This window comes from Cervus elaphus, chromosome 16, assembly GCF_910594005.1.
Source record: "Cervus elaphus chromosome 16, mCerEla1.1, whole genome shotgun sequence".
Classification (NCBI taxonomy): Eukaryota; Metazoa; Chordata; class Mammalia; order Artiodactyla; family Cervidae; genus Cervus; species Cervus elaphus.
In genome coordinates, this window is record NC_057830.1 from 39,109,806 (window position 1) to 39,136,595 (window position 26,790).

Genomic DNA, 26,790 nt, shown 5'->3' on the forward strand with positions numbered 1-26,790 from the left:
AGTAATGATGGTCTTGAGTCCAACTTTTATCTAAATTATGCCTTTTAAATAAATAGAGATTTATTTTATTCATTCAATATTTATCAGAAGCCCATTCTGAGTGAATAAGTCAGTCTTTTGAAAATGCTAGAAAGATACTGCAGTGTCAAGATTATGTTTGAAAGACTGACTGATGTAGGTGCAAATCTAGATTCCATTACTTAGGTTGTAAGACTTTAAACATAATTGCTTACCTCCCTGAGTTTCTGTTTCCACATCAGTAAAAATGTGAAGTCACTAACCTTGCAGGGTTACTGTGAGGATAAATATATAATACCTTTTCATCTATAAAGTGGAAATACTAACAAGTAAACCTTATTTCCTTGTGAAGATTAAATGTTCTTATGAAGATTAAATGACATAATATATGCAAAAGGGCTAAGCAAGGTGCTTGCCATAAAGCTGTCATCAATACATTTTAAAGACTGTATTTGTCTAATGAGTGTTAAAGTCTTTAATAATGAGAGTTCTTCTTATTATGAATTATAAACAGAGATGAACAGAAGAAAAAAAGCAGGTTTTCCTGTGAAAAATGTCCCAGTAAACAGAATACCAAGCATCTGGGCTGAGAATAATGTATCTGTACTTATTTCTGAGTATTTGAAGCAAACTAAAATGAAATGAAATTTGATAATTTGGGTCCTTACATTTACAGTGAATTAGCTGTCCCCAAAGCAGGGCCTACCTCTGGGTTAACTTCTGCTTTTCTCTGGAGCTTCGGCATCGGATTACCATAGCAACCACCACAAATATGACGGTCACAGGGAAGAGCACCCCAACCACAGTGGAGAAGTCTGCAGCAAGGAGAACAAGGGCCTCATGAAAATACGATCAATTCACAAACACACATCACACTGGTCCTGATTTCTTTATCGCAAACATCATCGATCCTTTTTCCAAAGAACATGCATTCCCTGGAAAATCTCTCATAGCCAGTAAAATGAAAATGTATCTTAATAATGATTATCATAATGTTATTTACATGAAAGGGGCTAAAGAAGATATCTATGCAGAACATTTTACATGAGATTGGTAAAGCATCAAAATAACTGAGAATTCTTAGAAGGAATAAATTGAAAACAAAAGGCTGGAAGATCAGAAAGTATATGAAGTAAGGGGGATGGCAGAAGAGGAGAGAAACATTTTTGAAAATTCAGCCTTGGAATAAAGCAAGTAAAAGTAACCTGAAGTCTTGAATTCCTATTCCTCTCAGGAGCAAATAAGAAGCTGAGACATAAAAAAGAGAAAGATGGATAATTGATAACTGATAGATAGATGGGACATAAGTGAGTGTTCTTCTGATGTTTGCTCTATATTAGAATTATATTTGGTGGGTTATAAGATGTTTTCTATTTTATATACAGCCTAGTTAATGAATGCAACTTTAATCTTTTGTTATTTCATATATTAATTTCTCATGATAATCTGAAACCACAAAGACCAGGGGGTACAAGTTTGAAGAACAATGCCAACAGCTACTGACTGCTCTCTTATTACAGAGATCACTAAACCAATAATAAGAATGCTTTTTTTTTTTTTTGCATAAATGCAAGAAAAGCTCACAAATGTGAACACACATGGATGCAGAAAGGTAGAGACCTCAGAAGTAGGATTCGAGGCAAGATAATAATTGTTCAAATACTGAATAGTCTCTACCCCCCATAAAAATTTTTATCCAAAAAACCAAAGGAAATACAATTCCAAGGCATTTGTGTTAGAAATAGTATAGATATGTTCAGAACTTTTTTTAAATGTACTTGCACTAAGAACAACATTGTAGCTAATTTCAAAAGAGTGACATGGTCCAGAGGAAATAAAGACGAACTCATAAAGACACCCATAATTTGAAAGGTCGTGATCTAGGGATAAAGCTGGGGCATAACAGATGGAGAGTATTATAACAGGAAGGAGCTTTATAGTTGAAGATGGCAGTGTCTGAACAGAAAACACAGCCTTTTCTATTTCTGGAAACGTAGGTCTAGGAAATTGGAACCAGCTCTCTCACTAAAAACAGCAAATTGAACTAAAAAAAAAAAAAAAGCTTCCTAAAAACACAGAAGTGCTAAAGAATAGGGGGAAATTACTCTGGAGTGAGAGAAAATTAGTTTGGAGTGAGACAGCAGGAACCCAGAAAGACAGAAAGGAAAATGATTCTGGATGGAAGCCCAGAAATGCACAAAAGAATGAAGAGCAAATAAACCAAGACTGAACCTTAATGTAAACTGTAGACTTTGGGTGATAATCGTGCCTCCATGTAGGTTCCTTAACTGTAACAAACATCCCACTCTGGTGGGGGATGTTAGTGGTGAGGATGACTGTGCACATGTGGGGCAGGATATATGGGAAACCTTTGTACTTTCTACTCAGTTTTCCTGTGGAGTTACAAACTGCTCTAAAAAGTAAAGTATATATTAAAAATAATAAAGTGGAAATTTTTATGATGGCCACTAAAAGAATACAAAATAAATGCAATGCATAATCTCCAAATTAATAAAAAGAAAACTGGAGTGATTAAAATCCTTATGATGCCCATAAGATAAGAAAGAAGAGAAAAAGGAAGAGACCAGATAGGAAGAATACACCCAAGTATATCAGTAATTACATTTAATTTGAATGGATCACGTTTTAAAAAAAATTATTATCAATCTAAAATTTTTAAACATATTTGTATTTTTAAAATGAGAGGCAGATGTAAAACATGAGGTTTCAGAAAGGATGAAAATAAAAGTAAGAAAAAAGTTAAAGCAAAACAATATAGACCAAAATAAATATGATACAGCTCTATTCTTCTCCAGGATCTGTAGACTTTAAAAGGCAAGAAAACTAAAGATACACACAAGCATTTCATAATGACAAGAGTGTTAATACACTGGGAAGACATACAATTCTAAGTTTTTTTGAAGAGGATATCAAGGTCTCAAAATATATAGGCATTTATAGACCCAGAATTTTCTTGGGCTGCAAAATCACTGCAGATGGTGACTGCAGCCATGAAATTAAAAGATGCTTGCTCTTTGGAAGAAAAGCTGTGACAAACCTAGACAGCATATTAAAAAGCAGAGACATTACTTTACTGACAAAGGTCTGTCTAGTCAAAGCTATGATTGTTCCAGTAGTCATGTATGAATGTGTGAGTTGGACCATAAAGAAAGTGGAGTGCTGAAGAATTAATGCTTTTGAACTGTGATGCTGGAGAAGACTCTTGAGAGTCCTGAGAGTCCCTTGGACTGCAAGGAGATCCAATCAGTCAATCCTAAAGCAAATGAGTCCTGAATATTCATTGGAAGGACTGAAGCTGAAGCTGAAGCTCCAACACTTTGGTCAACTGATGCAAAGGGCTGACTCATTGGAAAAGATCCTGATGCTGGGAAAGATTGAAGGCAGGAAAAGGGGATGACAGAGGGTGAGATGGTCGAATGGCATCACCAACTCGATGGACATGAGTTTGAGCAAGCTCTGGGAGTTGGTGATAAACAGAGAAGCCTTCAGTCCATGGGGTCTCAAAAAGTCAGACATGACTGAGTGACTGGACTGAACTGAAATGAACTGAATAGAACCAGAAGTGATAGCCAAGTTCATGATTATAGTGGGGATTTTAATACTTGTGGCTCTGTAACTGATACAACAAACAAACAAGATATCAATAAGGATTAATATATTACACACAACTAACAAACATGGATTAAAAAACATGGAAAACACTGCACATAACTGCATAATACATATTTTTTTGTGCACAGACAGAACACCTACAATATGGGCATAGGCTGAGTCATAGAAAGTGTCAATAAATTTCAACACATTCCCAATACTGTAGATCTTCTGATCCCTATGGAATTATGCTGCATATAATGTTAACAATAGCTAGATAATCTGTATATGCATATACATTAAGAAATATACATGTAAACATTTCAAGGGCCAAAGAATAAAGCAAATGGAAAATTGAAAATGATTTGAATCAAATGATTATGAAAATATCAGTTGCCATATGGGCTACAAATTGAAAAGTAATGAGGCAAAGATTTCTTTCAAGAATTTTTTTTTAAGATGAAATAAGCTTAAGGAAAGGGGATTGTATAAAGCAGAAATTGAAATAGCAAAAAAAAAAAAGTTTGAAAAAGAAAAAACAAACCATAAAGAATAATTAAAGTTTTAAAATTTTGTTAGGATAACACAAAAAAAGATAAAAATCATGCTACAGATCCTATAGATATTGCAAAGATAAGTAAGTATTATGAGGAATTTTAATTTTTTCCCATTTATTTTTATTAGTTGGAGGCTTATTACTTTACAATATTGTAGTGGTTTTTGCCATACATTGACATGAATCAGCCATGGATTTACATGTATTCCCCATCCCAATCCCCGCTCCCACCTCCCTCTCCAGCCAATCTCTCTGGGTCTTCCCAGTGCACCAGACCCGAGCACTTGTCTCATGCATCCAACCTGGGCTGGTGATCTGTTTCACCCTTGATAATACATGTTTTGATGCTGTTCTCTCTGAACATCCCACCCTCGCCTTCTCCCACAGAGTCCAAAAGTCTGTTCTGTACATCTGTGTCTCTTTTTCTGTTTTGCATATAGGGTTATTGTTACCATCTTTTTAAATTCCATATGTATGCATTAGTATACTGTATTGGTGTTTATCTTTCTGGCTTACTTCACTCTGTATAATGGGCTCCAGTTTCATCCATCTCATTAGAACTGATTTAAATGAATTCTTTTTAATGGCTGAGTAATATTCCATTGTGTATATGTACCACAGCTTCCTTATCCATTCGTCTGCTAATGGGCATCTAGGTTGCTTCCATGTCCTGGCTATTATAAACAGTGCTGTGATGAACATTGGGGTGCACGTGTCTCTTTCAGATCTGGTTTTCCTCAGTGTGTATGCCCAGGAGTGGGATTGCTGGGTCATATGGCACTTCTATTTCCAGTTTTTTAAGAAATCTCCACACTGTTCTCCATAGTGGCTGTACTAGTTTGCATTCCCACCAACAGTGTAAGAGGGTTCCCTTTTCTCCACACCCTCTCCAGCATTTATTGCTTGTAGACTTTTGGATGGCAGCCATCCTGACTGGCGTGTAATGGTACCTCATTGAGGTTTTGATTTGCATTTCTCTGATAATGAGTGATGTTGAGCATCTTTTCATGTGTTTGTTAGCCATCTGTATGTCTTCTTTGGAGAAATGTCTGTTTACTTCTTTGGCTCATTTTTTGATTGAGTCATTTATTTTTCTGGAATTGAGCTGTAGGAGTTGCTTGTATATTTTTGAGATTAAACCTTTGTTATGAGGAATTTTAAACTAAAACATTGAAATTCAACTGAATGAGGGAAATGTCTAGTAAAATATAATAAAACTTGTATAAGAAGATATAAAAAACCTGAAGGTTCTTATAACTACTAAAGATGGATCTTTAATTAAAATATTGTGCAGAACTATATAGGCCCACTTGGCTTACTGACAAGTTCTAACCAGATGTTTAAGGAGAGTCTTCCATTCTTATACAGATTCTTCCAGGGAATTTAAGTAAATGAAAACACTCCACTTTGTTTAACATGACTAGCATAATCTTGTACTCAGATTTAGCAAGGATGCTATGAGAAAATTATAGGCATCACCCATGAACACAGAGTAATGGCAAACATCACCCATCAGAATCTATAACAGCTATTAAATATTTCCATGTTGGGTTTATGCAAGGAATGCAAAATTAGATAAATGTTCAAATATCAATCAGTTTATTTAGCAATACCAACAGAGTAGAGTTAAAAATCTTAACCAGTAAATAAAAATTATTTGACACAATTCTTCAGTTCAGTTCTGTTCAGTTGCTCATTCATGTCCAACTCTTTGTGGCCCCATGAACCGCAGCACACCAGGCCTCCCTGTCCATCACAAACTCCTGGAGTCCACCCAAACCCATGTCCATCAAGTCGGTGATGCCATCCAGCCATCTCATCCTCTGTCGTCCCCTTCTCCTCCTGCCCTCAATCTTTCCCAGCATCAGGGTCTTTTCAAATGAGTCCGCTCTTCACATCAGGTGGCCAAAGTATTGGAGTTTCAGCTTCAACATCAGTTCTTCCAATGAACACCCAGCACTGATCTCCTTTAGGATGGACTGGTTGGATTTCCTTTCGGTCCAAGGGACTCAAGAGTCTTCTATTAAACTAGGAATAGAAGTGAATTTTCTTAGATGAAGAGGATCTAATATGAAAGAATAACTTTAGATAACAGGGCAAAATACTGAAAGTTTTTCCTAAGATTGGGAAAGAAATAAAGAGGCTTGCTGTCTCTTGCTACTTCTGTTCAACATTGCACAAGGAAAAAAAGTACAAGAAATTAAAATCGTGAATATTAGAGAGGAAGTAGCAAAACTGTCATTTTTCTCAAAGAGTATGATTGAATATGTAGAAAATGTAAAAGAATTTATAAGTTACTAAAATTATTGACAGGTTAGCAGAGGTGCTTCATATAAAAATAAATATATAAAAATTAGTTGAAGTTCTATATTCTAGTCATAGTTAAAATATTTTTTAAAAAAATACCATTCAAAATATACAATATAAATTAATTTCTTATAAATCCAGTTAAACAATATATATTGTATATAAAAATTCTATAGTGAAAATCATTGAATATTATTTGGCAAAATTAAAAAATGCTAAGTAAATGGATACTTATTTCATGTAATGGGTTTGGAATTCAATATTTTATATATGCTCATTCTTCCCCAAGTGAATCTATAGATACAGTTTGGACTAACTTTAAATTCCAACAGGAATTGTGTGTGTAACTTGAGAGGTAAAATATATGTGGAAGTACAAAAGCTAATAGCCAACACATTCTTGAAGAACAAAATTAAAGGACTGCCTCTAAGATAACAAACTTATCTTAAAGATACAATAATAAAAGGATATTATATTGGCATGTGTGTGGTCAGTCATGTCAGACTCTTTGTGACCCCATGGACTGTAGCCTGCCAGGCTCCTCTGTCCATGGGATCCTCCAGGCAAGAATACTGGAGTGAGTTGTCATTTCCTCCTCCAGAGGATCTTCCCAATCCAGGGACACACATCTCCTGCAATGGCAGGAGGATTCTTTATCACTGAGTCACCTAGGAAGGCCTTATACTGGCATATGGATAGTCAAATAGAACCCCCAGAAAAGTAGAAATATCCCAGAAAGACACACATGCAGACACACATGCTTTATTAGAAAACTGGCCATATCAATGTATGACAAAATCCACTGAAATGTTGTGAAGTAATTAGCCTCCAACTAATAAAATAATAATAATAATAATAAAATAAATAAATAAATTTAAAAAAAAAGAAAGAAAGAAAATTGGCACTATAAAGCATTAAGGAAGGATGATCTATTACATGGGTTTCCCAGGTGGTGCTAGTGGTAAGGAACCCACTTGCCAGTTCAGGAGACACAAGAGACAAGGGATTGATCCCTGGGCCAGGAAGATCCTCTGGAGAAGGGCATGGCAACCCACTCCAGTATTCTTGCCTGGAGAATCTCATGGACAGAGGAGCCTGGTGGATTACAATCCATGGGGTCACAAAGAGTTGGATACTACTGAAATGATTTAGCATAGCACAGATCTATTACATAAATGATGGTGTGACAATTGAATACCTATCTGGGATAAAAGTGAAATTGAATACTTGCATCATACACAAAATAATTCTAGATACATTACAGATTTAAATTTGAAAAAGCAATACAATAATCCTTTTCAGAAGATCATATACGGATATACATTCATAACTTCAGGATAGAAACAAATTCCTTAAAAAGGACACAAAAAGGAAAAAAAAAACTAATCATCAAGGAAATGATAAACAAATTGACTACATTACAATTAAAAGCTTCTTTAATCACATGACATCACAAAGAGAGTGAGAAAACACAGAATGAAGGGAGTTATTTGTAGCACATATAACTGAAAAATAGCTTATATCAAGCATATTAAAACTTAAACAAGTTAACAGGGGGTCGGGGAGACACCCAATAGAAAAATACACAAAATGGCATGAACAAATATTTCATAAAAGAGAAAATACCAATGGCCAAAAAAAAAATTAAGAAAAGATTCTATCATTATTACTAGCTATAAAAAGAATTTAAACAAAAATTTCAATGTGTTATCACTACTGACCCACACGAGTTGCTAAAATATAACAATTCTATTTATGCCAAATGGCTTAAAGGTTGTAAAGCACTAGGAAGGGGTTCTGAGGAAGAGCAGCTGTTTCTAAAAGTAAATTATAATGAAGAGCTCTGTCCTCAGGGCAAGATATTCATCACCATGGCAACTGGAGGTGAGGCTCTCTACTCTGGCTATTTCCACATTGAATGTCTGAGGTCTATAGGGAGATCTGCCTACTGATGGAGCTCTCAGCCAGATCTCCCATCAGGAGAGGTAAGGTCCAACAAGCATGAACACATGCCAAGAAACCCCTGTAAGCTAATTCAAGTCAACCTAATCCCACATTCAATGAAGGATCATATATCCTGAAGTAAAAATAGAAAAATGAAATATAAGAGAGGGTGAAAAAAAAAAAACTCAAAAGAAATAGAGGTAATCTGGAGAAGAGACTGAACCTGCAAAAATAATAAGTCATATTCTTAGAAAGTTTTATGAGGATATTATACCTAGTATACATTCAGTCAAGGCTGTTATGAAAACGGGACAATTGTAAAGCAAGAAAACTCAGAAAATTAAAATGAAATGACAAATATAAAATTTCAAGAATTTTGGTAAAATATAAAAACATAAGAAGGTGGGAAATATGATTTAAAAGTTGTTGGAGAGACTTTGGAGTTAATATCATGGATTCATTACCTACAGAACAGGAATTCCAAGGAGAGAGAGAAAAAGGCATGGAATCTTACATAATAGGAAATAAACGCTTGGAAGAGGTGAGCAGTTTTCTCTGGTTAGACATGTATAGTTTACGTACTGAAGACCGTGGAAGAACGAGAGCAGTCAGGAGGGGCCCATCCTTCTTTACACTGACACTGAAGCTCATGGTCACACACCTAGAGAAGCAATGGTTCTGTTAGTTTTCTCATTGGACTGACGCGCAACACACGGGCTTATTCGTCCATAATTAAGTACATTTCAGAAAAAAAAAAGAATAGCCCCCTCCTCTGCAGCCTTTCAACTACCTACATATTTTAAGCATCAATAATAGGAATTTCATAATGCCATCTGCAGCAACATGGATGAACTTAGAGAAACGTCATCCTGAGTGAAGTAAGTCAGGCAGAGAAGGAGAAATATCATATGACATACTTATATGTGGAATCTAAAAGAATTGATACAAATGAACTTACAAAACAGAAAGAGACTCACAGGCTTAGAGAATGAAATTATGGTTCTTGGGGGGACTGGATAGTTAGGGAGTTTGGGATGGACATGTATACATTGCTATATTTAAAATGGATAACCAACAAAGACCTACCTACAGCATAGGAAACTCTGCTCAGTGTTATGTGGCAGGCTGGATGGGAGGAGAGTTTGGGGAGAATGGATACGTGTGTGTGTGTGTGTGTGTGTGACCGAGTCCCTTTGATATTTGCCTGAAACTATCAGAACATCATTTGTTAATTGGCTATATGCTAATATAAAATAAAAAGTTAAAAAACAAAACAAAAAACAGGAATTTTAGTACCAGGTTCTTTGAAGGAAGTTTTCATTGAATCAAAGTACCGAAGAGTTAGATAAACTTAGTTGTTTGAATCATTCAACACTGAAATATCACATTAATATCACCCAAACTGTTTGACCTAAAATGACATAAGATTTGGTATGCTTTGGGAAACACTGTCAAGACTTACAGCATGTCCTTTGCACTTAGAGGAGCAATTTGCTGATTTGTAAGTTCTTTCCAGGTCCACACATTCTGCGTTAATGCAAACCTGAAAGTGATGTGAAAAACACAAAGCCGACATGAATGTCCAAAGATATCACTTATGCACACTGATGACTCTTCAGGAGTTAATCTTCTATTTTTAGCTACTATTAATGCTATCAAGAGCTTCCCAGGTGGCTCAGTGGATAAAGAATCTGCCTGCAATGCAGGAGATGCAGGAGACGTGGGTTCAGTCCCTGGATCTGGAAGATCCCCTGGAGGGGGAAATGGCAACCCACTCCAGTATTTTTGCCTGGGAAATCCCATGGACAGAGGAGCCTGGTGGGTTACAGTCCACAAGGTCACAAAGAATTGGAAAAGACTGAAGCGACTAAGCATACATGCACATATTGTTATCAAACTTGCTTTTTATTAGAGAAATCACAGCATCCCTTTGAAAATAGGAAGATGGAATCTAGGTAATTTTTGTAATAAAATATTTAGGAAGTCCTCTCTAAAGAAAATTTCCTTACTTCATTCCCTCATGGATTATTCTCTTAATCCACCTCTTTAGTCCAGCTCTACAGACTGATAGTTAGCACTGAGCTAAGCATTGCACATGATACAAGGTACTCATTCCAAGCAAAAATACTATGGAAAACAAGTTAATATCATATCATCTCTAAGATTAAAATAAAATTTTGTGTAAAAATAAGTAGTATTGCTATGATTATATTTATTATTATCAGTGGCTATCATTTGCTGAGAACCTACCAATTTAGGGGCAATAAAACTTGCCCGAATTTAACATCCTTGTGCTAAGCACATATTAGTTACTTATTAAATAACACTGAAGGGAACAACACAGTCATGTACACATGAATGGCGTAAACATTACTTTGAAAATTGTGCTCCATGAAACACAGAGAGGCCCGAGAAGAAAATAAACAAAACAAAAACCAAACGGAAAGAACGTTCTGAGTAAAAGCCGCAATTTCAACTCACCTTCTTATCTCCACATTTGGTTCCATTGATTACCATGCCAATTTCTTCACTGCTGTCTTCAGGATCAAATAGTCTACATGTCAGGGTTGTGACTATACGTCCCTTCCAGGGCAGATAATCTGAGCCACCATTACAGAACAACTTCCCACACATGGCATCTCTGAGGAAAAGCCAAAATTTGCTGCTGTTGAAGCACCAGGATCCAAACTGCCGTTTTATGCAAACGTAAATCGCCTCCTGGACTATCAATATTTAACTAATGGCATTTTTCCCTAAGGCAGAGACTCCTAGTTCTCCTTTGTACCAATTTCCCCCTTATTCTTAAGTAACAGAACCACCATATTCAATGGTTTCCAAGGCCCGGTGTTGCTAAAAAAACAAACGACAAGAACAAAAAACCCCTTGTCTCCCAGATTCCCTAATTTTGGCCAGTTACCTAAATTCTGGCCAGTGGGAAGGATGCAGAACCTTAACTTCAGATTCTTGAAAGTGGCCTTATGTGAGGGTATGTGTTGTTGTTGATGTTCAGTCACGAAGTTGTGTCTGACTCTTTGGGACCCCATGGACTGCAGCACGCTAGGCTCCCTTGTCCTGCACTATCTCCCATAGTTTGCTCAAATCTGTGTCCACTGAGTAGGTGATGCGGTTCGACCATCTCACCCTCTGCCACCCCTTTCCCTTTTCCCTTCCATCTTTCCCAGCATCAGGGTCTTTTCCAGTGAGTCAGTTCTTTGCATTAGGTGACCAAAGTATTGGAGCTTCAGCTTCAACAATCAGTTCTTAACATCAAGGAGGGCACCTAGGAAGTCAGTTTCTGTCTTGTTTCAGCTAAGGTTATTTATTGCATGAATTGCAGCAGAATAATTCTCCTGACTATAGCTGTATCAGTATAAGGCTGAGCCTTGGATGACACTCCAAGGCATCATGTGAGTTCCTGAAAGAACCCCTGCAAATTCAGATGAAACTGCTAGGGGCTCACTAAAGCCTTACATTCACTAGCAAGGGGAAGAAAGTCAATGCCAACAAAATTGGAATCAATTGCTTTTATGCAAAATTTAGAGGAAAGTTGTGAAAAAAGTCTTCTGAGAGTGTTAGAATCAGATTCTTCTGATTACTCTGGTGGCTTTTAGAAAAAAATACCAGTGAGGAGCAGAGAAAGGCATGCATTCTTTCCAGACTTGAGAAGGTGTTTTTCTTGAATAATTTAGGTAGAGCTTTAACAGGAAGGCTCTAAAAAGGTGAAAGTTGCTCAGTCATATCTGACTCTGCAACCCCATGGACTGTAGCCTACCAGGTTTCTCTATCTGTGGAATCCTCCAGGCAAGAATACTGGAGTGGGTTGCCATTTCCTTCTCCAGGGCATCTTCCCAACCCAGAGACTGAACCCAGGTCTCCTGCATCACAGGCAGACTCTTGATCCTCTGAGCCACCAAGGAAGCCCTAGGAAGGCTCTAGGACCCAGGGAATTTCAGGCTTACTTCTCACTACAAGCAAAAATTATTAAGAAGTGATCAGAAGGCCAGTCTGTGGGAAGAAATGAAATGCTTATGCCTTTGGTTGCAGAAATTATCCAGTATTCACACAAGCATTTATACAGAACAAGGGTGTGTGTACACTTTACAGAGGAAAGATGGAATTACCCTAGCCTCTTTTCCCTATCACAACCTCTCATACTAAATATTGCTACCCACTCACTCTACTCCCACACACACATAGCCTTTTATTAATATATTTTCCCCTGATTTCCTATAAAGGAGATCCCACAAGGCATGACCATCTTTGAGGCTCAAACTCCCCAAGAGATGATCTTCTGTCCAACATAGCTTGTTTGGTAATAACTATCATCAAGAAATATTAGTGTTATTTCAACAGAAAAAACTTGGAGAAATGCTGATCTTTTTCATTAAGTGTCTTGTTACACATTAGTTTGCCCATGCAAAGTTTGGAACAGGTATTTCATCTATTATCATTTAATTTTTAAAAATCATCTTAGAACTGTAGGATCCAAGGGAAATATATAGAAAGATCTCAAGTTCACTGATTACAGTATTTTATCTTTTCTTTTTTCAGACTATCAGTTTTTTTATGGAAAACAAATTCTTTAGGTCAGTTGTCAGTCTTTTCCCTTACTGTACTTTTTCTTTATGGAATGCCATGGCAAGTTCAAAAACCACCTGTACAATCGTTGTGTTGCTTATTCCTCTGAGAAGATATGTACTTCTACCATAGAATCATCATGAAATGCAGTAGATGGAAAAGCATCTGAAGCATACTGGAGAATCAGTTCACACATTTCCAGCGAGGCCCATTTACTCTTGTATATTCCTTCTCAAACGTTCATTCTATTTAACAGCAGCTATACTTGGTGTCCTTTGAAGCACGCATTATGAGAGACTGAAAAATGGGAATCATTCCCTATTTACCTTTTTAACTCAGTGTCTAGCCTAAAATAAAGCAAGTAATAGCCACTCAATGAATGTTTATCAAATAAATGATGTCCAAATTACTTTCTCTTTAAATGGGATAAATCAACATGTGTGAAAATGAGCAGGAAGTTCAAATAGCAAGGCCACTTACTTTGCTTTACAGGGAATGCGTGTGTTGTTCACTTTTCGACAGTATCCATAAGTTGATCCACCTTCATTTTTTCTAAAACATGACTTATCTGCAACCTGGGATCCTAGGATCAAGCAAGGTCAGTAAGGTCATAGATGGAAAGAAGAGAAGTAAGTAGTTCAGTGCTACAAAGGATTCATGAAACAGAAAGACAGTATGAAGAATACGATTTTAGCATCATACCTCTTCTTGGAAATATAGTTTGATATGATATCAAGAGAGATGTCTGGAGTTAAAATAATATTTTGGATGGCCTATTTTTGAATGATGGCTATCTAAATATTTGGAAACATCTGCAAGATTGAAGACTTAGCTAGAAGAGCCATAGTTATCTTAGCAGCAGCCCACAGGCAGATCCTGGAATGCTGTCCTGTTGGAGGGTATACATGTGACAGGTACACCCTATGCTTAATCAGACTTCTACTCTGCCAGGAAGTAATATGCATCACAAGTTTAATTTCTCATGCAATCTTCATCAGATGGGCAATCAGTGGTTAAGAGCTGTATGATATGGTTAATTGCCTTAAACTTTCAATTTGCTCTGTGTGAAAATGATGACTCTATGATAGTATGCCCTTGTAATGTTATTATGAGGAATTTTTTTTTAAGTTTTTAGGATTATGTCTTTTTTAAAAAACAAACTTTATTTATTTAAATGTTTGATCACTCCTGGAGTCATGTGAGATCTTAGTTTCCCTACCAGGGATCGAACCCACACCCTCTGCATTGGAAGACAGAGTCTTAACCATCGAACCACCAAGGAAGTCCACTATTAAGAAGATTAAATGAGTTAATCTATGTGAGCCACTGAGAAGAGTGCCTGGTCAGTAGAACATGGTGTAAAAATATTGCCCATTCTTATTAGCATTCTCATTTTGTTAATAAAGATACAGAGGGTAGTATTGGTTAAAGCCACAGAGATGAAAAATCAGACTTCAAATCAAGTTCTATTGAGTCAAATGACTCTATCCTTCTTTTTCTAATGCCTCTACTCCTTCTCTCTCCCCAACCTTAAAGATCAATACGAAGACCTGGAAAATATGAATCCAGCCTTTGAAAAAACAATAATGAAGTTAAAAATAATAAAAAGCCTATGGAATCTAGGACTAGGAGATACAAATTACTATAGGATGGTTAAGAAATAAGGTCCCATCGTATAGCTCAGGGAACTACATTCAATATCCTGTAATAAACCATAATGGAAAGAAATACAAAAAACTGTCACTATTTGCAGATGACATGATTCTATATAGAAAATCCTAAAGATGCTACCAGAAAACTACTCATCAATGAATTTGAGCTCATCAATGAATTTGAAAACTACTAGAGCTCATCAATGAATTTGGGAAAGTTGCAGGATACAAAACTAATACACAGAAATCTTGCATACCTATACACTCACAGCAAAAGATCAGAATGAAAGATTAATCAGTGGAGCAGAATAGAAAGTCCGGAGATAAACTCACACACCTATGGTCACCTAATCTATGACCAAAGAGGTAAGAATACACAGTGGAGAAAAGACAGTCTCTTCAGTAAGTAGTGCTGGGAAAACTGGACAGCTACATGCAAAAGAATGAAATTAGAACACTTCCTAACACCACACACAAAAATAAACTCAAAATGGATTACAGACCTAAATGTAAGACCAGATATTTAAAACTCTTAAAGGAAAATACAGGCAGTTCACACTATGACATAAATCACAGGATCTTTTTGACCCCCCTCCTAGAGTGATGAAAATAGAAACGAAATAAACAAATGAAACCTAATTAAAGGTAAAAGCTTTTGCACAGCAAAGGAAACCATAAAGGAAAGACAGACGGATGGGACAGAATGCTACTTCAGCCACGACGAAACACTGTCCCTTGGGATGATAGGGTTTTCCTGCGTGTGGACATGGAAAGAGGCAGACGTGCCAGTGACCCTGGGCTTGTCCTCCTACCTGGTCCCCAGAGGTCAGTGCACTGCTTCTCCAGGGTGGGGCACGTTCCCATCCAGCAGTAGCCCGTCCCATTCTGGCAAGGGAAGCCATTGATTTGGTACCGATCACTGGGGCAAAGAGGAGATTTGCCATCACACAGGTCGGGCAGGTCACACTCATCTTTTGCTGGTCTGCACACCTCACCAGCCTTTTTTAACTGTAGGGAAATAAAAATGTAGACATGAGCTTTTTCCACCTGACCTACCATAGTATCTCAAATTGATGCAAATTATATTTTCCCTGTGGCCTTTAACTAGCAATGCGTACCTAGAGGCATCGTTCTATTTTAATTTACAGTTGTATAAGCCAAAACCATCTCCTATAATGTCACTTCTACTGACTTTGGCCGAACCCTGAGTCGTTAAAGCAATCACTACTTCTGAATTTGTAGAGCAACTGCTATAAAAATAACAATGAAAAAATACTTTAGAACACCAAGCAATATTATAGATGCGAAGAAGGAAGTTAACTCTCCCTTTGTTAAATGCATCTTTCTCAAGCTTTTCAAGGAGATTTAAATCAGCAGCTCCAGAAATTTACTGGTGAAGTGAATCTTCTGTAATAAGGAAGATAAGCTTCAAAGCCCCAGTCAGCATGCTCTGAGATTTTCCCAGGCATCGAGTTTCCTAAACCTGAATTCCTTTTAATGTAATTTTAGATATTTCTTTTTTCACTCACATCTTCCTATGGAGTGATTTATTAAGAGGGAGAAACAAACCAAAAATGTTCATTTGCTGTGTTAATTCCATTAAAATCTGTTACTGCAAATCTTGCTCTTATTTGCTCAGAGAAATGTTAGTCAAAGAAATCCTGCCATTCAGGCAGACCTAAAGAGGCCTGTGTGGATACTGGAAGCAACTCCTTCCTTAGCTGAAGCAACTAGGTGTGTTCTCACGCCAGTGTTCTTGCCTGAGAAATCCCGCAGACAGAGAGGGCTTGCGGGCTATAGTCCATGGGGTCACAAAGAGTCAGATATGACTCTGACTAAACCGCCACCACTTCACATCATCAAGACACTTTTTAATATCTTTACATTAGTGAGAGATATATATTTTATAAATAGATATAAATAGAGATATCTATTTTATATTCTGTAAAAATCTTTACAAAATTTTAACTGGGGCCTATGAGACCCTGCAAAGCTCCTCTGCTCCAGTCAGACTAACTTTCTTATCAGATGTCACACAAACCATGCTTTACCTTCTGTTTATTCTTTCCTCATTTGGAATTTTTTTTTCTTTCTGTTTATATAAAATCTGCTCTACTTCCCAAACTATTTGAAAGCCTAATTTTTCCATGAAAACTCCTCTGATCCCTTCAATGTGGATCACTGCTCCTCTTTTCCACACGTAGTAGGAAAACAGTCCAGAATTTGGATATGAAAGACACATACTTTGGATATGAAAGATACACACTTGGCTCTGCCAGTGGTTAGATGTGTACCCTCAGCAATTGAGTTTAATCTTAACTTTATAAGCCATTATGAAAATTAAGTGAAAAAATATGTGGAAAGTAATATTACCCAAAGGTCATATATCATTATAATATCTACCTGGCATTTAATCATGTATTGTATTTTAATCCATATGTATGAATATATCCTCACCCTAAGGAAACAGCAAATATTTTGAGGAAAAATACCACTTTTGTATGTGTGTGTGTGTATGTGTGTGCAATGCAAGAGACACAGGCGCTGCGGGTTTGATCCCTGGGTCAGGAAGATTCCCTGAAGGAGGAAAATGGCAACCCACTCCAGTATTTTTGCATGAAAAATCCTATGGACATGTTAGGTAGTTAGAATAGGAAAAAGGAGTCCAAAATGGTGGTGTCTAAAAGACAAAGAAAGGGAAAAGCCTGCAAAAACGGTTCAAAAGAAAACCCATGGACTGGAGTGAGAACTTCAGGTAAAAAAAACATACCCACTTCTTGGCTAGCCCAATTTTCATAGGGCAGGCTCAGTGGGGAGGAAACAAATGTATAAAAAGGGGAAGCCAAGACGGATTAAGGCCTCTCCTTTGAGGTCAGCCCACCCTCACGCCTTGAGGGTGTACTATCCTTTGCTTGCCAAATAAAACAGCTGTAACTGAACTGTAACACTGATCCACCATTTCAAATCTTTGTTGCAGAGAGACAGAACCAAGAAAATTACACAATCCCCCGACATATCTGGTGCCGTGACCCAGATGTAACCTGGCTGAAACAACCTCAGCTCATCCTCAGCGAGGCAGATAGCAAGCACAGCAGAAGGCTGACTTAGTGGAAGCTCACATGCTGGAAGCTGAACGTGAAGGAAACCCAGTGCAGTGGAAATGACAAGAAGCCCGTGTGCTGGAAACTGGGATAGCAAAAACAAACTCAGATGAAAGCTCATGATGCTCAGTCTCAGATTCCAGAAGACCTCCAGTTTAGGTAGGAGGTCCTCGCCCCTTTGGCTGGATGGACATATGGCTAACAGAATCTTAATTCCTTTACAGTCTCTTGTGTCTTATTTCCTTGAACCCCCTGTGAACAGATGAATGGCCGTGGGTGCAACTGAGGGACTCTGACTGGGGCTACTCCCAAGTGTGTCCTGAAGGCTCCACTATCTGCTGTGCCCTAGTAGCTGTTGCCCAGGTGGGTGAGGGTTCTTTGGTCCTTAATCTCCTTTGTGCCTAGGATCAGGCCAATGAAAACTGTGGGCACAGGGCAGGCATTTAGCAGTTTTTCCAGCAAGTTATGAAAGGGGTTCCTTGGCATGTTTTTCCCACTGCTTTTTCCTCCTGTCCTTTAGCTCCTCTCTCCATCTATGCCTCTGTTTACAAAGTATTGGGCAGGTGATCATCTTTCCATTTCTGAAAGTTGTGTTTGAAACTGTTTACCTAAGATTGGGACTCAAACCCATGTGGCATGGACTCTGCGCTATGCTTAGTTACTCAGTCGTGTCCAATCAGGACTTGAGCCCAGCCAAAACCCACAGTGCCTGGTTTCAGTACCTAATGAAGCTCAGGTTCTTGATGTCTCATTGCAAAAAAGTTCAGTGAGAGACACAGCGATAAGTAAGAGGTAGATTTGTTTGAATTCACAGAGAAGCACAGACCACCGAGTGTGTGCCATCACAGAGGGTATATACGGTGCCCATGAAATGTGGTGTGGTTAGTTTTTACGGGCTGGGTGATTTCATACACTAATGAGTGGGAGGGTCATTCCAACATTTGGGGAAACTCTCACTCCTTGGTCTTTTGATAGTGCCTTGGAACTGTCATGGGGCCTTCAGGTGTGTCATTTAGCTTGCAGATTGAAGGCTTTTAGTTGATTTTTGACTTGTCTGCATCTTGGACCCATTTGATTTTAATTGGTTTGTGTTATGCCCTTGGGCTATATCAGTCTTTCAAAAGTTGTGCCCTGCCTGCTTCAGTCCTGTTTCATATTCTTTTCATGAGTCCTGTCCAGGCCCACAATGTTGCCTCTATAATCTTCTGGCAGGACAACCAGAAAACAACTAGCCCTTGGGAGGGAAATAGTGTATAATATCCAATCCCTCTAGAGGTTCACACCTTCATCTTCCATGTTTCCCACAACATGTGCAACAACAGCACCTCTCAGTGAACCTGCTAGGGTGGGTGACAGGCACAAATGCCTGCTAGAAGTTAATCTGTTGGTGGCATCCCTTCAAGGGCAACTGGGCTTCCAGGGACAATGTTTGCCACTTTGGGAGTTAACCCTGCAGGTTGTTTGGGCCCAAACCCTTACCACCCTTCTCCTAAAGCTACAGACATACCCCTGGATCAAATCTCCACTCCACTTTTATGGAACATCTGATCTGTTGCCTCTTATCATTTTGTCCTTAAGCCACTTACTAATTCCTACAACCATAAACCTGCCCCTACTGCAGGCAACATTGCTCCACCTTGCTTATTATTAAAGTGCTCTTAATGCCCCTAACAGGACCAGATAACCCACTCCTTTGTCACTACTTCTGTTATTACCTAAAGTGGGTCTATGACAATGAAATGTTTACCATTGGAGACACCCTAAACTGCCCTGGTGGCTCAGAAGTTAAAGCGTCTGCCTGCAATGCAGCAGACCTGGGTTTGACCCCTGGGTCGGGAAGATCCCCTGGAGAAGGAAATGGCAACCCACTCCAGTATTCTTGCCTGGAGAATCCCATGGATGGAGGAGCCTGTCCTCCATACAGTCCACAGGGTCGCAAAGAGTTGGACACGACTGAGCGACTTAACTTTAACTTAACTTAGGGGAGGAAATCAGTGACTTACATTCCCTCAGAGAAATAAGAGGATAAGGTTTATGGCTATTTCCTCAGGTTCCCAGTCTCAGGGCACAGGCTTGGATTACTTTACATCATGGTATCTATTCCCATCTGTGGTGGACAAAACAGCAATGAGTTAAGATTACAGCCCCTTAATCCTAACCAGCACTAGTCACACTGGAGTCATTGGGAATTCCCAACTCCAGCCTGCGGGTCCCAAGAGGTCGACCTGCCTCAACCTGCCTAGGGATCTGTCCCCGGGAGGTTGTCATGCCTCAGCCTGCTTGGGGATCCACCAGCCCGGGGTCCCAGGAGGTCGACCTACCTTGACCCGCCTAGGAATCTGGTCCTTGGGAGGTTGTCATGTCTCCACCTGCCCAGGGATTCAATCTCCAGGAAGTTGTCACACCTCAACCTGCCTGGGGATCTGCACCCTGACCCAGATACACCTAGCTCTCAGGTTGCAACAGTACTGAGTAGGATAAGCTTCAGATAGGCTCACCCCTAAGGAAGTCCACCCAAGGAAATAGAAGGAAGCCTATTAGTTGTGGGACCGTGCCCGGTCTCAGCAACAACTCGGGAGTCCAACGAGAACCCCACCGCCTTTCTGGAAAGTCTAAAAGAGGCCCTCCAAAAGTTTACTAACTTAGACTCTTACAAGGAACAGGTGATCTTAAAGGACAAATTCTTGTCCCAGTGTACATCAGACATCAGGATACAGTTGCAACAGCTACAGCACCAGGACCCTGCTGCCTCTTTAGATGAGATTGTCCAGACAGCCATCAATTCCTTTTATAACAGAGAACAGGAGAGAGAGGCCAAGGCCCAGGAAAGGGAAAGAAGGAAAGAAATAAGGCATGCTCAGATGCTGGCCGCCTTCCAGGGAAGCCCTATGGCAAACTCCGAGTCCTTGAAGGACAAGGCACGAAGCAAATGCCTAATCTATAGGCAGGCAGGGCATTGGGCCAAAGAGTGTCCAAACTGTGACAAGTCTGCTAAAACGTCTTGCTACAAACGCCATCAACTGGGACACTGGGCGGCACTCTGCCCTTGGGACCCAAGAGCCTCAAGGTCAAGTGCCAAGCCTTCCCTCTTGATGGTTCAACAGGACTGAAATGGCCTGCTCCAGCCAGCCCACCTGTCACAGATAACCATCATGGAGCTGGAGCCAAGGGTGCAACTGGATGTGGCAGGTAGGTCCAAGAATTTCTTGGTTGATACAGGGGCTACCTACTCTGTCCTGACCTCCTACTCTGGAGCAGTCTCCTCCCAAACCTGTGCCATTTTTGTTGCTACAGGAAAAGCAATAACAAAAAGATTCATCCGAGCACTTCTTTGTTGCTGGGACGGACAATTATCTTCCCACCAGTTTCTGGTGGTCCTTGAGTGTCATACTTCTTTATTGGGAAGAGATCTTTCCCTGCTTTCAAAATCTTGCAGCTACTGCAGTCCTGGTAGAAGATGCTTTAAAACTCTCTTTTGGGGGCAAACTAGCTATTTTGACCAGCCACCAAATGAAACAACTCCTAAATGGGAGAGGCCATTTATGGATGTCTGATCAAAGGATCCTCAGATATCAAGTAGTTCTGATGGAAAATCCAGGCCTGACTATATCACTTTGTGAGGTTCTTAACCCAGCTATGTTCCTGCCTACCTTCGAGGGCTCTCTCCCTTTTCACTCTTGCCTAGAAACCTTGGATCACTGGACAAAACCCCAAGAGGGATTGTTGGAAGATCCTCTGACCAATCCTGAGGAAATCTGGTACACTGATGGAAGCAGCTTTGTCTTGGATGGAAAAAGAAGAGCTGGATCTGCAATAGTCTCCAATTTTGAGACCATAGAGGCTAACCCTTTGCCACCAGGTATTTCAGCACAATTGGCTGAGCTCATAGCCCTGACTCAAGCTCTACAGCTGGGGAAAGGAAAAAGAGTAGCCATTTACAGTGACTCCAAGTATGCCTTTCTGGTGCTACATGCACATGCTGCTGTTTTAGGAAGATCATATGGGGTGGCTCCAAAAGGAGGGACTCTTTTTCCTGCCTGGGAACCTCCAGTGGTAGTTGGTTAACTCCTTATATGCCACCACTCATTTAGAGGAGAAGGCCCTCCAAAGATTAATAGAAAGGTCCTTCAGAGGAACCGGCTTCCAAACGACTATAAGGCAAGTGGTCTCTGGTCCCACTTTCCAATTAAACAACCCCCAAGGAGCTCAAGGATCCCACCTGGCCCAGCCTGTCCAATGGTGTGGGACCTACCTAGGAGAGGACTGGCAGATCGACTTCCCCCAGATGCCAATTTCTCAAGGGTATAAATACCTACTAGTCATGATAGATACACTCACAGGATGGATTGAAGGCTTTCCTACCTGCACTGAGAAGCCTGAGGAGGTGGTTAAAAAAAAACAAACAAAAAACTATTCCATGAAATCATTTCAAGATTTGGTCTGCCCAGCTCATTACAAGTGACAATGGGACATCATTTACTTCTAAAGTCACCCAAGGGGTCTCTAAAGCATTGGGCATTACTTATTACCTTCATTGTGCCTGGAGCCCTCAGTCTTCAGGAAAAGTAGAAAGAGCCAACCAATTCTTAAAATCAGTGATAAAAAAAGATAACCTAGGAGACCTCCCTGGGTTGGAAGGAGGCTTTACCAATATCTCTCCTCTGTACCCATACTGCCCCTAAGGAACAGGTTTGTCTTAGTCCTTATGAGATGCTGTATGGGAGACTTTTTGTTTATGTCAATGACCTCTTCCTAGATCCAGAAGTTCAGACCCTCCAGCCTTAATCCATGGCCTTTGGGAAATTCCAACAAGATATACGTTTGTGGGTTGTCAACCAGGACCCAAAAGATTCTAAAGGCCTACCACAATATGCTTCAGAGACTCAAGTTCAAATTAAAGTCTGGAAAGATGGGTCCGCAAAGGCTCAACTCCAGCCTAAATGGAAGGGCCCCCTATCCTGTAATCCTTTCTACCCCCACAACAGTCAAGGTACCAGGACACAACTCCTGGATTTACTACTCATGAGTCAAGCTGTGGAAGAAAACAGAAGAGGACACTCAGTACACCTGTGAGACCCTGGGAGATCTCAGATACCTATTCGGGACTACAGATGAGTGCCATTCTAATGAACACCCCCAAAATTAAGTTTCTGGGGATAAGATTTCTCAGGATAGCTCTAAAGAGCCAACACAGCTTGGCGGGGGTTATACTCCAAAATACAGAAAAATCCAGAAGATAGATTTCCTGATTGCTGAACAAGAAGGGACTTGAGCCATCTTGAATGAGATGTGTTGTTTCTGGGTAAATACCTCCAGCTAAGTTAAAGTCTCACAGTCCTCAAGAAAAACATTCAAATCCTACGGGATCTAAAAGAACGAGCTCAAAGAACAAGCTGGAGGGTTCTCAGGGTGATTACAATCTCTCTTTGGGGCTCTTTCTCTTGGCGAAGGGGGATTTGGAGTTGGCTAATGCCCCTACTAATCCCTGTTATCAGCATATAGATGCTGCTTATGATTGTTCCATGTGTTATCAATTGTTTAACCAATTTTGTCTCTGCCCGGGCAACAAGCTACAAAATGCAGTGCTAGTTCAATAAGGATATATGAAACTACATCCAACCATGAAAAATATCACTCACCCTTAGATGGACACCGCTATAAGGACTCTGAGGCTTGAGACTAGAAAGAGGGGGAGGTCCAATGCACCTCACTGTCCCAGCTCAGCAGAAAGTAGCCAGAGAGACTCTGACGCCCCTATTCCCAAAGAATTGGGCCTCCCATCTCTTGAGGGGGGTAGTGTTAGGTAGTTAGAATAGGAAAAAGGAGTCCAAAATGGCAGTGGCTAAAAAAGAAAGGGAAAAGCCTGCAAATATGGAACAACAGAAACCCTGTGGACTGGAGTGAGAACTTCTGGTGAAACAAACATACCAGCTTCTTGGCTAGCCCAATTTGCATAGGGCACGCTCAGCGGGGAGGAAACAAAAGAATAAAAGGAGGAAGTCAAGACAGATTGAGGCCTCTCCTTTGGGGTCGGCCTGCCCTCACCCCTTGAGGGTGTACTATCCTTTGCTTGCTGAATAAGCTGAGCTGTAACAGAGGTGTAACACTGGTCAGCCATTTCAAATTGTTGTTGTGGTGAGACAGAACTGAGGAAATTACACACTCCCCTGACAGATGGAGGAGCCTGGCAGGCTACAGTCCAAAGGATTACAAAGAAGCAGACACTGCTGAGTGACTAAGCACTGCACACACAGCTTGTTAGAGACAAGCTACATTTTTTTTTTTTATCACCCATAATCTCTAACAAATGGGACTTAATAAATACTTGCTGAATACTACTTACATTCTCCAATTTTCTTCCTTTTGGCTTTCTTTATTTCTTTCCTCTCCCTCCAACATCAAAACAAAACAAAACCAAAAGCAAAAAAAAAAAAAAAAAAATCTATCCCAAACACTACCTATAACCCAGCATGCCATCTGCATATTCCTTTTCCACATGATTACCATGTATTTAAAATGTATGCAATTCTTTGTCAAGTGAGCATGAATCAGAACCTGGACCTTAACAATCAGTCTAATTAAGAAAACAGATAAATAATCATAATACAGAATTCTGTGCCATAGTAGAATGTAACATGCTGAACTCTTCACTGGAAGAGAAGTTCAAAAAAGCCCCACAGAGAAATTGACAGAGCATCCTCATCCTAAGTCTTTTTTCCTAAGAATTTCACCCGGAAGTCACTTCAAAGGATGAAGATGAAGGAACCCCTATATTATTCAAAATAAACTTTCCCACTAAGCCATTATTAAACTGTGAAATAAAATTCATATTTTATGGCAAGACAAGAAAAATTTAAACATAAAAAAGTATCTCTGCCCTATGGCCTCCTCTCTCCCCTGACTGTGCATTGTACATCTGCATCAGGATGAACCAAACCTCCCCATGGGCAGAAACACCTGCTCAGCCACAAAGAGCAACATCCTCCCAGCACCAACAAGAAAACTCCTTAAAAACAACAGTCCTTCTTGAGCTTGTAAGGGACCATGATGGCACTTAGATCTGGATTGTATAAATTATCGATAATATGTTATTTAATGTACTTGTCTTGAAAAACTTACACAACTGTGTTTTGACTCCTAATGGGCTCACTGGTTTCCAGAGCATTCTGAGATGCTCTTCCCCAGTTATGATCCTCAATTTGATTAGAATAAAATTCTCCATTTCTTTCTTAGATCAACGGATTCATTTTTTGTTGACAAAGGATATATGTAAACAGTTACTGGACTTGGTCCAAGAAGATCCCATGGCATCAGAAGAAACAGGAGGTAGGAATAACCAAACATTGGCTTTAGAACTGGTCATATTTGGAGTTTGCCATTGGTTGTATTATTTTGTACATTTTCAGTTCTGAGACTCTGTTCCCTCAAAAACAAAATTAAATATAATATCTACCTCAAAGGGCTGTCAGAGAATTAAAGAGCCCATGTTTTCAAAGTGTTTAGTGAGAACTTGAGAGATGGTAGCTAACATTATTTTACAGACAGAAAAATATTACTTTGCCTATTTCATTTAACATAATCTCTAAGATAAGATTTTAGTACAGAAAAGAAAACAAAAAGCAAACATAATTATTAAGTTATACATAAATAATAATCTTACCTGGCACTTTTCACAGCATTCTCCTAATGCACATTGAATATTTTCTTTCACTTTACATGTTTTTGCATCACAGCAAATGTTGGTACATTCCTAAGAAATCCAAAAACAAATGTAAATGCCAGGTTAGCTTTTGGTCTCATTTTGGCACTATTCATAATATAATTTATTCATCACACAGACATTCCTTTGATATGGTCTGAAAATAATTTGGGGGGGAGAAACACAAGCTTAACATTAGAAATATTGAGTTTATCTGAATTCTATTTACATCTTTTTTTTTTAAAATATCTTTTCTAACTTCTCCAATTTACCAGATTAATACTGAGCATGGTCTATTTTTGGTGAAATATGAAAGAAAACAAAAGAAAGGGATAGTTTTTGAAAATCAAATTCTTCTAACTAATGAACATAATTAGTTCAGCTCATCAGTTTTGTATCTATCCAGCAGTAAGTTTAACCTTTAGAGCATGTACAGAAAATCTAAAAATAGAGTTCTTTATTCAAGTTTGACATTTAACTCAATTCTCTGTAAGGCACTATTCTTTGTCTTCTTCTCTCCTCCTTGTTTCTGGGAAATCAGGCACCTACACGAGGCATGGGGGGAAAACCTACTCGGGAAACTCCCCTTGCGGCTGTTCAGATTTGGCCAAAAGGTGGGATGTATTTAGAGTCACAAATTTTTAGTGTTGAAACTCTTAACCTTATTTCAAACAAACATCATCTGGGAAAGTTTCCTTTTTCCTACAGAAAAGATAAATGTGTAATCCTATTTTGAAGTTAGGCTTCTCGGGTGGTGCAGTGGTAAAGAATCCACCTGCTGGTGCAGGAGACACAGGAGACAGAGTTGGATCTCTGGGTCGGGAAGATCCCCTGGAGGAGGAAATGGCAACCCATTCCAGTATCCTTGCCTGGAAAGTCCCATGGACAGAGGAGCCTGGTGGGCTATAGTCCATGGGGTTGAAGAGTTGGACACTGAGCAAGCATGCACGGTTTTCAAGTTACTTAAAGGCTCACACCTTAAGGGCTTGGCGTGGTACTCACTTGAATGTTAATAAGATAGGGGCAAAGGTCCCATTCAGAGTCCTGGCCGCCCTGTCAAGAGGGTGGGACCAAGCCAGGCACTTCGAGCGATAACAATTTCTGAGTCCCAAAGCAGTAAGAAATGATTGAATCCCAGGGCAGGGAGGCTCCACGGTTGCTAAAACAAACACACCTAATACCTAACACCTGAATCCAGATCTTGGCTCCTCCATTTACCAGCCCAGTGACCCTAAGCAAGCTATTTCCACTCTCTGAGACCTATCATAGGGCTAGGTCTAAAGTAACTGCCAAGTAAGTCTCAGGCACATAAGAAATGTGAGG

General features: G+C 39.4%; 1 protein-coding gene across 1 annotated transcript in view; it reads right to left on the reverse strand.

The window, feature by feature from the left end:
- Positions 1-26,790, reverse strand: part of ADAM28 (ADAM metallopeptidase domain 28) — a 72,408-nt gene that overhangs the window by 4,480 nt on the left and 41,138 nt on the right. The window contains exons 13-19 of the mRNA XM_043927715.1: positions 25,429-25,518; positions 15,480-15,675; positions 13,496-13,598; positions 10,919-11,078; positions 9,900-9,980; positions 9,020-9,098; positions 725-833 (exon numbers count right to left, since the gene is read on the reverse strand). Of these exons, the coding sequence (XP_043783650.1) occupies positions 725-833; positions 9,020-9,098; positions 9,900-9,980; positions 10,919-11,078; positions 13,496-13,598; positions 15,480-15,675; positions 25,429-25,518 (818 nt within the window). The remainder of the gene's footprint in view (positions 1-724; positions 834-9,019; positions 9,099-9,899; positions 9,981-10,918; positions 11,079-13,495; positions 13,599-15,479; positions 15,676-25,428; positions 25,519-26,790) is intronic.